We start from the raw sequence: 12,004 nt of genomic DNA on the forward strand, positions 1-12,004 counted from the left end.
TTAAAGCTTAACCTACATTTTCTTTACATCAGTTCTTGAAAGGACTTCAGATTTTATGATAATGGTCGCAACACTAGTATTTTGCATAGGGTGGTGTTTGTGTCACAGAAATGGAGAAACAAGAGAAAACCACTAACCTTTTGTATAGCACACACCAGAAGCTGGTGTTTAAACCAGAGCTACAGAGGTTCAGAGTTATAACATTAGGGTTGGATTTCCAGGTAATATAAGTTCATACTGTTGCATCTGCAGTGCCTACACTAGTTGATTGAATTACCTGGTACATCTGTCAAAAGAGTAATCTAGATTAAGGTCAGTGTTAAAGTTTTTAGATTAAACTCACTGTTAAGATATTTTACTTTCTGGATGTATAAAAAGGGTACTCGGCTTTAAAGAGTATAGTGTTTTTAGCAAAAACAAGCTATCACCTTTTTATTTTAAACATTTTTTGAAGGAGGTTTGCTGTCTTACATTTTAATTTAATTTGAAGTTACTGTTAACCTTGATTTTAATTTTAATTTTCCAGGTCTGATGTGCATCAAGGAGATGGTTAATGAAGACTTGTGCAGTGCAGACATGCCATTCAGTGTCCCCAGTGCTACAGGAGAGGAGGTTAACCTGAGTAGCAAGTACTCTCGTATAACCCCAGAGAACAGAATGGAATATATCAAAGCTGCCATCAACTACAGGTATGCTGTCAAATCACAATATTTTTAGTTATATTGGTCATAGACCAAAGACTTAGGGAATGGCCTGTTCATAGTCTTCCATCTATTCTTTAGCACAATTTCATTATCACTACACCTCCAAAACTGCATGGAGGATTACCATGAAAGTTTAAATGCATGTTCAGCCCGTGGTTAGTTTGGACTAGAATAAAAAATATACTGATTTTACATCCAATATGGCTGTCACGATGACCATTTTGATAAACTTAACACCATCTAACTCACATCCAGTGTGGGTGGCACAGTGGCTAATTTGTAAATCTTAGAGATAGTTTCAACACTTGGCAGTTAAAAAGAACTATGCAAGTAAACTTACACAGAGACATTTGCAGCATTCTTTTTTTCCTTTTTTTCTCTTCTTTTTTTGTAAATGACATATCCATGAAATTAGGTAACGATGAATATGTACTTCTTACCCAAGCCACAAAATTTGAAACCCACAAAAAGAATTGTTTTACAATGCTCAGGTGGTTGATTACAAAATTTAAATTTTTCTGTACCAGAAACCTGTTGAATAAGGCATTCATAATTAAAATTATTCAGTTTGAAACATTAATTGCACTCATGTGACAACCTTGATTGATTTTATTAGATAGAATTTGTCATCTTTCCATTTCAGGTTACATGAATTTGATGACCAGGTGCGATGGGTAAGGGAAGGCATGAGTAAAGTGATCCCTGTACCTCTCTTATCCCTTTTCACTGGCCTGGAACTGGAAACTATGGTAAGAAAAAGGGACTGACTTATATTGACTGTGTAGCATTTATACAATTTACAGCTGGTAATATAGAAGAAAAAAACTTCATTTGATGCACAGGAAAACATGAACCATTTCAAATTTTTTTAGACTTTATTTTAAATTCATTGAAAATATTGCAATCTGAATTCTTCTGAAATATTTTTTTCTTTATTGTTTAAAAAAATTTTGAAATCAAAATTTTGGATGAACATGTCAAGAGAAAAAGCATAATGTATTCCCAAGACTTGCAGTTGAAACCTTTAAAGCCATTTTGCTAAGTTAAATTATTTTATATTTTTAATGATGCTTCAATTTTAGAATGGTACGCTTGATTTCAGTGTTTGAATGTGATGTAGGTATCTGTTGTTGAGGAATCGGTCAGAATACAACTTTATTTGGCCATTATAAATGTGGCAAAAACAGAAACTATGCGCAAAGTTCCTGCATGAATACTGCCTTTTGCAGCCAATATCAGGTGTTTAGAGATTAAGGTCTTCTGGTTTTATGGGTATGAGAAGTAGATATTTCAAATGTGTGTGATTCCTCATCACATAAGTAGTAGAAACAGGGATTTAAGTGAACTCGCAAGGCAAATGTACAGTAATCCCTCAATAGGGTCATAAAGGTATTCTCTTTTGTAACTGCATTTCAAGATGATGTGGTGTCATTAACTTCCATCCTAGTATCTCCCAGAGGTAAAAGTCATTATACCACAACAGCAACACTACTAAAGTAAAAGTCCTGCAAATTGTGTATGCATTCATTACTTTTTCTGTAACATGTGTTGTTTGTTTAGAATTTGATTGCACATAACTTTATTTGGCAACTATTTACTTTATTTGGATTCACATACAGCCATATTCCTTTGCAAGGTTATTATTTATATGCCCCAACAAACACATATGGCAACCTCAGTGTTCAAGTATGTGGAAATTTTTGGACAAGGTCAGCCTTAAGGTGTGGTCCAGTAGAAACTGTATTGTCGCATAGTGTGATGTCACAATTAAAGCTGCACATTCTGAAGAAAACAAAATTTGCACAACCCTATATTATGACGATTAGACCCAACATGCTCTTTTCTTCCTCCATGTTAGTATCTGGCCACCAATATACAAGTCCATAGCAATCAGTAATTTTCATCATAAATTTGTTGATGACAGTACTCACTAATCAGAATTGAATCTCCTTTGGTTAAAACTATTTTAGCGTTAGATTTTAGATAACAATATTTAATTTAAGTAAATGTGTCCACATGACCATATCGACATACTCTTTAATCCATACAATCGCCTGTCTTGATTTGAAGGGGAAGGGGTGGAAATAATACATTCTGCATGATCTAAAGTGATTCATCATTTCTTTCCAAAATGAAATTTTTCATTCATTAGGTTGTACTACATACAGTTCATAGGTTTGTAGGACACTTCCACCCTGTCAGACAGACATCTTTTATGCAAACCTGACACTTCCACCCAGTGAGACAGATATTTTTTATGTAAACCTGACACTTCCACCCTGTGAACGAGACATTTTTTATGCAAACCTGGCACTTCCACCCTGTGAGACAGACATTTTTTATGCAAACCTGACACTTCCACCCTGTGAGACAAACATTTTTTATGTAAACCTGATTCAGAATCTTTATGATGATGTACCACTGGAGAAAATTTTGGGCTTCTTAAGGGAATGCAGTCAAAATAATAAATGTTGGTGCAGTTTTAAGGATTTTAAATTTACCTTTATCTTTTTTTTATATACCAGTTGCTTAGTTAACATTTGTTCCTTTTTCTTTGATGTTTAAGATGTTAGTTTTTGGAATATCTTATCTTCCCAAAGTTTCCTGGGTTTTTGGTTGAATTCTTTTATCTTTATATTGTTAGAATTTGCCTTTTAATCAGTACTGTATACCTAGGAAACCACACACACATGCACACAAGCATGCACACATACATGTACACACAGAAACACACACAGAGCTGTAGTTCATGAATAAAAGTAAATTCACAGTAATTTTCCAGCTAACAGTTTACACTGAAAGGGAGTTACATTCCTGATGGTTCCAGAGCTGTCAACAAAATAATCGAAATGACATATTTTTCTTGTTTCAGGTGTGTGGTAGTCCAGATATTCCTCTCAACCTCCTGAAGTCCGTGGCTACATACAAAGGAATTGATGTGAACACACCACTAGTCCAGTGGTTCTGGGAGGTGATGGATGAATTTTCAAATGCTGAGAGGTCTCTCTTCCTCAGATTTGTCTGGGGTCGCACCAGACTTCCAAGAACTATTGCTGACTTTAGAGGCAGAGATTTTGTTCTCCAGGTTTGTTTTTGATACCTCTGAATGTTCTTGTAATCTGATAATTCTACTTTACATCCATCTGACCTGAATGATCATTGCTACAAGCAAGCACCTGTCATTTACAACCAGAATTGTCATGCATGAATCAATTTTATTATACAAAAGAACTATTTTGAGTAACCACCTGCTAAAATTGACCAGACCAGATGTGTTTGATCAACATTGCTGTGAATGACTACATCACAAAACCAAATATTATACTACTGACATTCATTTAATTTCTTAAAACCATCATCACAAAGGAAGATCGTATGTAGGGTGCAGATTGTTCTGAACCCAAATGAAGAAAAAAAATAAAGAGTTGAATCTTGCTACTGGTTTCCTTAAACCTACAGGTAGCTTTGCATGCTACAGACTGTAAATAGACTGAAGTACATGTCACTAACCGTCATTGCAGTGCTGAAGTCATGTAAATCCCAGATACATTTAGCCATTTCTTCTATATAGGAAGCAGTCATGGATATGAATAGTTCAGAGGCTTGTATTGTTTCTTACATTGATATTTTTTTCTTGGTGATCTAAAGCACTCACCTTTATTGATCACCATTTCACCTCTCTCAACATGGATTGAAGTCTCAGGCTTAGCCAATGTAGGTATGTGTGAAAGCTTACAGTAGCTCCTATGGATTGGTGGTTCAAAGCAGCTATTTCCCAGGATCTTCCTCTATCAGTTATACTGGCCAGCATGTATAGCCTATCATGTGCTGAAAAATGGCATTAAACCCAAAACAACAACAACTGTCTTCTCAGAATCGTAATCAGACAAGTGGAATTTTTAAAGAAAATAAAACAGCGATAACAGTATGGATGGACTTTAAGGGGGATGGGGACATAAAAATAGAGACAAAAAGGCAAGTTGAGAACTTATATTTTATGTAATTTACTGATTACTTTGTATGCGTTATTATTAAACAATTATACAATTGAGTTTCAAGTAAAAGTTTAGGGCTTTACTTGCAAAGTTTTTATGAATTCCAGACCAGAAAGAAATGTTATTTAAAAAACTAACTGGAGTTTACACGTGTACATCATTGTTAACTTTCGTGTTTGCAGGTGCTGGACAAGTACAACCCTCCTGATCATTTCTTGCCAGAGAGTTACACCTGTTTCTTCCTGCTGAAGTTGCCACGCTATTCATGTAAGCTTGTACTACAGGAAAAGCTGAAGTATGCCATCTACTTTTGTAAATCTATTGATACAGATGACTATGCACGTGTTGCCCTCACAGGAGATGATGAATTAACGCCGGAGCCTTCCGATGATTCAGATGATATGCACAGTATTGATTCAGATGGAGAGATTTTAGATTCTGATGATAGTCAGATGTGAAACAAATATTTGTGGTGACTTGACAAATGTCTTTGAATAAACATTGTGCATGCTTTAAAATCGGATATGGGGTCATATACTCTGTGTTGGATATGGAGAGGAAGATTGGAGCTCAATTTACATATACTAATTAATGTCTTCAAATGCTGTACACTTTATGATATCATTCCTCAAATGCCAGATCGTAAACCCTGATATCTAGACTGTGATACACATTGACTGTTTGAGATTTGCAAGTGCTTTTTCCTTAGTTTATAGGAGTTATATATATGTTTTAAAATTATCACACCAATATCTCTTGAACTAACTTTTCATTGGTACACAGCATCATGGGCAAGGCTTAACTATGTCTTCTACCATTACGAGCTGTTAGGAATTGATAGTGAACCATGTTAAATTGAAATCAGACAAATTTGGACACCAAATTTATTTCTCATTGGCAAACAAATGTTTAATATTTATTGTATTACAAAAAATGAGGGTGGGAGAAATGCCTATAAGTCATGAAGAAGGCAAAGAATGCAATATGAATTGGAAAATTGATAAGTTTCATAAAATAATTTCCATAAACTGCAGATGTGTGAAAGACACGTATTTTAATAAGTACTTTCTTCTTTTACTGATAAACAAGCAAATAAGTATGAATGTTTCCTTTAACTTTCATTGCTTTTTATTTATGTATTTAATATATGCTCTCAAAATGCATCTGATCTATATAGCCTGCCTAGAAGGAACAATGGGAAGTGTTTGTACAAAATTTGAAGTTCAGTAGGTCATGAGTTACTTGTAATTAATGTATATAATTTACACAACCTAAGTGATCTTCAAATGTGTTTTTTCACAAACATATCAGTGTAAAATTTTAGTGAATTTAGAATTAATTGCCTTCTGTACAGAGTATAGAATTTAGGCATGACTTTTATAAAAACAATTTATATAAATTGTTTGTTATCTGTCTTTTGTTAAAGAGCTATATTTACTTGTTCTAAGTAAATTGATTCACAAAGGAACATGCAGAAATTAGGATTTTTCTATATGAGAAGATTTAAGTTTCTGTTTAAGCTTTAACTTGTATCTTAAATTATTTAAATAATTATTCTCAAACCAAATACTGATTTTGAATGTATGTATGGTTTAATTATTAAAATATTTATATATAATTTGTTCTAATCTCTTTAGAACAAATAACTTGATTCATGGCCTGCATGAAAAAGCTAGGGAGACAATTACGTCAGAGCGGGTTAAGTTTTTATTAACCCTTTATGACAAAGTTGTTTTACTGCTATATAAAAGGATAATAAGACCTGATTTTAAGGTAAAACTCTAAATTTTGCAAACTTTTTTAATCATGCTGTCCACAATGGTGTCATATTTTGTTTTTTTAAATGTCCTTGATTACAGGATTTGATATTAAGAATCATAAGAGAAAACAAGAGTACATTAAGTTTGGAGCATATTGGCTCCAAAGATATAATAGACTGTTACAAAAAAATAAAATTAACATGACACAAACACTTTACTTGTATCACTTTAAATGGAGACTGTACCATTTGAAGATAATTATTTTTTATTGCCTTTAAAGGGACAAGACAGCTGCTGGAAAGAATAGATGTGTGTTTGTGCTTGGTTAGCAAAGGATACATGACATTTTGTTTTCCTACAGTTTTTCTAGTAATTTCCTATGTTATTAGCATTAAGCTAGCAGATGTCTTAAAATTGCATTTTTGCTCATTTGAGATGCCTTTACTTGTATTTATCTTTAGGATGTTTTTCATTTGAAATCAGACTGAATTAAACAATTGCATCAAATCAGATAGACTTGCTCTTCTTTGCATTTTCCAGAATATTGGGACCTTCATATAAGCTCAGTTTTATCTGTACAGATATTGTTCTAGTGGCAGCATGCATAATATCCTTTAAAGCTAGGCTATCAAGTTGTCATCTACCAAAAGCATTGCTAGGTAAAGTAATTGAAATCTTCACTAGTGATGTCATGCAAGTAGTCTTATGTAGGTAAGATCAATTTTCTCTTGAGTAGGTAGATCAGTTTTCTCTTAATTAGGTAGATCAGTTTTCTCTTAAGTAGGCAGATCAGGTTTCTCTTAAGAAGGTAGATCAGGTTTCTCTTAAGAAGGTAGATCAATTATCTCTTAAGGTTAGTCCGGTTTCTCTTAAGAAGTTAGATCAGGTTTCTCTTAAGAAGGTAGGTCAGGTTTCTCTTAAGAAGGTAAATCAGGTTTCTCTTAAGGTAGATCAGGTTTCTCTCAAACGGTAGATCAATTTTCTCTTAAGTAGGCATATCTATTTTCTCTTAAGAAGGCAGATCAGTTTTCTCTTAAGTAGATAAATCAGTTTTCTTTTCAGTAGGTAGATCAGGTTTCTCTTAAGAAGGCAGATCAGGTTTCTCTTCAGTAGTTAGATCAGTTTTCTCTTATGTAGTTAGATCAATTTTCTCTTAAGAAGGTAGATCAGGTTTCTCTTAAGAAGGTAGATTATATTTCTCTTAAGAAGGTAGGTCAGTTTTCTCTTAAGTAGGTAGATCAGGTTTCTCATAAGAAGGTAAATTGGGTTTCTTTTAAGAAGGTAGATTAGGTTTCTCTTAAGAAGGTAGATCAGGTTTCTCTTAAGAAGGTAGATCAGGTTCCTCTCAAAAAGGTAGATCGATTTTCTCTTAATTTAGATCGGGCTTCTCTTAAGAAGGTAGATTATTTCTCTCTTAAGAAGGTAGATCAGGTTTCTCTTAAGTAGGTAGATCAGGTTTCTCTTAAGTAGGTAGATCAGGTTTCTCTTAACTAGATAAATCAGTTTTCTCTTAAGAAGGTAGATCATGTTTCTCTTAAAAAGGTAGATCAGGTTTCTCTTAGGTAGATCAGGTTTCTCTTAAGTAGGTAGATCAGGTTTCTCTTAAGATCAGTTTTGTCTTGTATAATTTTGTGTGCTATTGATGACGAATGATTATCTAAGTTCTATCTCAATATTCTAGGTTGTCAGTAGAAATTTAGGTGCTTTCAAATAATTTATTTTTTGCGTTTTTTGATTCCATATTTGCTGGCCTGTACTGTACGCTGATACTTTTTAAACCTGGAATTTGTCTTATACTCTGAATATATATATATATATATATATATATATATATATATATATATATATATATAAATTATGTCATTAAAATTGATGTATCATATGTCGTGTAATTTTTCATAGAAAAAATTTCTTTGAAAGTACAAAAGCTAATGTGTAAAAATAATTATCATTGTAACATTGTGGGGAGGAGATTATGTACGCAAAAATATAGGACTGACATTGAGAAGGATTTTAAAAGATTTACATGGTTTTCAGTATTAAAATGACATATATCAGATGTAACTGTGCTAAAGTAACATGGACCAGTACTTTGCGTTGATTCAATATGATTACATTTATGTACATTAGAATAGACCAGATAGAAAATAAATAACCATGACAGAGACAGGTATTCCCTCACATTTTTCTTCTAGCACCTTGTGATCAAATAAAATATGCTCTGATATTAGAGAGAGTGGTTTCAAGATGATTGTAATCTATATTGTTTATTTACATGACGATTGTGAACTTACTCATGTACAAGGGCAATGCTATATTCCATTATCCCTTAATACCACTGAGTAAACAATTCCTTCTGGTTTTAGTTAAATATTCATTGTCCCAAGAACCACAGGGCTTCACAGTGTTATTTACATGCTAACTAAATATGCTACAGCTGTGGTCAAGTCATCCAAGTTAACACGTTTGAGGATAAGATACAGCAGATCAGATCAAATTAGTGAGGCTGCCAATAGAGAAATGAGGCTGTCTGTAATTCATTACATTTTCAGGTAGACATTATTAATTGTAGTAAAAAGTACCTCATTCATTTCAAACGTATGTAAACATGTTATGTACTTTTAGCTACATTTAATGACACTGACCTGAAAATATACTGAGTTACAGATACAATAAAATTTGGGATGCTGTGTGAAACAAAATGAAAAAGACAGCTGAGATATTGATCTGGCCTCGACTTATACTCAGCATCAATTTATATATGGATGAAGGATGGAAAATTTACAAAATTTGCAAATTTAACTTCTTCTCTGCATCAGCTTACCGGCTGGCAAATACGGTATATAAAGCAACATATACTTGTGTCTAAACACATGTATACTGTAAATATTTTAGTCTGCTTACAGACATCTGGGAAATTGAAAAACAAATGTAGGTCAATGTAAATACAGTATACAATAATACTGGTGAAAGTACGAAAATTAGTAAATCTATGTATTATATTGAAATACATTTTATATTTTTCACAACTAAATATCCAGTTGAGGGAAGCTGAGTTAACATTTTTGCATTTGCAGGTGTGGTAACATTTCTAACAGTATTACAGACTTAACTTTTTGTTGAGTGCCATAGAAAATTTTCACGATAGCTTTGGTTACATTTTTTAATTTACATACATTTCCTGAACCCCCTAAATGGATTTTCTTCACACTTAGGATGAATCATTATGAAGCTAAGACAGTTCATTCAACGACATGCTGACTCATCCTTTTGATCTTGGAGTAAAGGTCACGTGTATGAAAGCAATGCTTTGATCATGGACTAAACATGCAGACCCTAGCCTTCTTGCCTAAACATCTTTACACCATTAAGAGATTTTTCTACACTCATCTCCTGGCATACAAAATATTGTCTAATGATTTTACTGCTAGAAACTAGTGGTTAGAGCGTCCACCTCGGATCCGGTTTGTTGTGGGTTCGATTCTCAGCTGAGTCATACCAAAGACTTACAAAAATGGTACACACAGCTGCCTCGCTTGGAGCTCAGCATTAAGAGGTTAGTGTTAGGACTGGTCGGCCTGGTGTCGGGATAATATGACAGGGTGGGACATCATGCTATGTGTCTGCGGCATGATGCCCCATTGTTCGATATCACTTAACTGCCACACTGCATACATCGTAGCAATATGACTGAAACTTTTTGAAAGCTACGTTAAAAATCCAAAATCACACACACACACACTGCTAGAAACTCAGCAATTATGATGTTTTAAACATCTTAACACTCTACTTTTTGTTTATGTTTTGATTCTAACTGCAGATTTTGCAACGACAATAAATTGGACAAGGCTGATGTTAACCCTCATGGGTCACTTTTTGATAGAAATTATTTTCAGAATTATGAATGCATTTCATGCCAAGTATCCCTACAAAACCTATGTAACTGTGACCAAATTTTCACACTGAGCAGTGTTTTCCACTTTTTGATATTGTGCAGTATTTTTCGATCCAGTCTTATGCACAGTCGTGAAACTTGCATCTGCCTGCACCTTGAGGAGGGTAACTCGGCCATATCGAAATAAGTCGGTCTGATCAATTTCGTGCTTGAATGATGTTTGTGGTTTTGGCTTTTTTTCATCAAACTTGTAATGTATTGCACCTCATTGCACCTACACTCATGAAAATTCGCATGTGGATGTGTCTCAAGGTGCATACCAGAAGTAGTTCATTCGTGCATACTAAAAATAGTTTACCATGACCGAATTTTCAGGCTTGAATGACTTATACTTTCTCCTATACCAATCTATGTATTGTTAGCTACTCTCAATGTGCTTCTTTTCGCTGGGGTGGGTGGTCAAATGTTTACTAGTAAACATCTTATTTGTTCGGGGTTTTATTTTATTTTCATTTGAACAGGCTTGCCTTGGACCATTACCTTTGATTTATTTTGATATGAGCATTTCTGGATGTAAATAATCTGGGTGGGTTTCAGTCTTATTCTAGGTCCATGTCTCGTCTTTTATTGTGTATCATAAAATTATGACCAGCATCACTAATCTTGAGATTTATCAGACTCTTTTCATCTTTTCATCCTTGATTTTAGAAAATACACATGAAATCTAACGAGATATCTGTATCTGTTTCCTGCCAGATTCTTGACCTGCCATAATTTACAATTTGCAAGTATTTCAAGGCTTGCCTGTGCAGAATCTCCACACTTTTTCCGTTATGCATTGTGCCTATCTATCTATCTATCTATCTATCTATCTATCTATCTATATATATATATATATATATATATATATATATATATATATATATATATTCCTTTTTTTGTTGAGTGATACCAACAGATGGGGGGAGGGGTCAAACTTGTTGTTACGAGATTGTTGTTGGAATGACGCTGTTCAATAACCAATCTGGAGACAGATTTACTACACTCAAAACATCCTCCGCTTTGTTCCATCGAGTCAAGAATTTTTTAAAGAAAATATGGCACGATACGGGGGCAAAAGGAGACAGTTACAGTCGGAACACTGTTGGTCTTTGGTGTCATAACATGTGGTGCAATAAGCCTGAGACGAATTATCAAATACATAAAATTGCCATTGGAAAAGCATTTGCAGAGTTGGTGAATATTCGAGTGGAAGCAACACTTTATCAACAAAGATGTCCACATATGGGACCGTCCAGCTGGGTTTGTAATGACAGTGTTGAATGATTAATCAACAACTTAAAGTGGTGGTGCCGGCGTGTACAAATCAAATTGTTATTATAAAAGATATTTGGGTGTCACCAGGCATCCGATACATTGAGTCCCATGTCCTGTTGTTCAATCCTGATTGAAGACACCAGTTTTCCCTGCGCAGGGAAATCATCAATGCGAGTTCAACCCATATAAATACCCGTTGGAAATCCCAACCCGGCTTTTGAGGCCAAGGGGATAATCAAAAGCCTCTTTCCCCACCCACCCCATTTTTAATTATTCGTTTACGAGATGAAAGGACGGGAATTTTTCCATCGACCACTCTTTTCACAACCATGC

The 12,004-nt window shown here is 34.2% G+C and overlaps 1 protein-coding gene across 9 annotated transcripts in view; it reads left to right on the forward strand.

Annotated features, from left to right (window-relative positions):
• The window catches only part of LOC149798376 (E3 ubiquitin-protein ligase HERC2-like), a 246,570-nt gene extending 239,601 nt beyond the window's left edge, over nucleotides 1–6,969 (forward strand). For all 9 annotated transcript variants that reach the window (XM_089963537.1, XM_089963538.1, XM_089963543.1 and 6 more), the window contains 4 exons: nucleotides 527–689; nucleotides 1,348–1,453; nucleotides 3,577–3,789; nucleotides 4,882–6,969. In XM_089963537.1, the coding sequence (XP_089819663.1) occupies nucleotides 527–689; nucleotides 1,348–1,453; nucleotides 3,577–3,789; nucleotides 4,882–5,157 (758 nt within the window). In that variant the 3' untranslated portion in view covers nucleotides 5,158–6,969. The remainder of the gene's footprint in view (nucleotides 1–526; nucleotides 690–1,347; nucleotides 1,454–3,576; nucleotides 3,790–4,881) is intronic.
• The last annotated feature ends 5,035 nt before the right edge of the window (nucleotides 6,970–12,004 follow it).

The sequence above is a fragment of the Sinohyriopsis cumingii genome, chromosome 6, assembly GCF_028554795.1.
Source record: "Sinohyriopsis cumingii isolate HCF-2022 chromosome 6, ASM2855479v2, whole genome shotgun sequence".
NCBI classification, from domain to species: Eukaryota; Metazoa; Mollusca; class Bivalvia; order Unionida; family Unionidae; genus Sinohyriopsis; species Sinohyriopsis cumingii.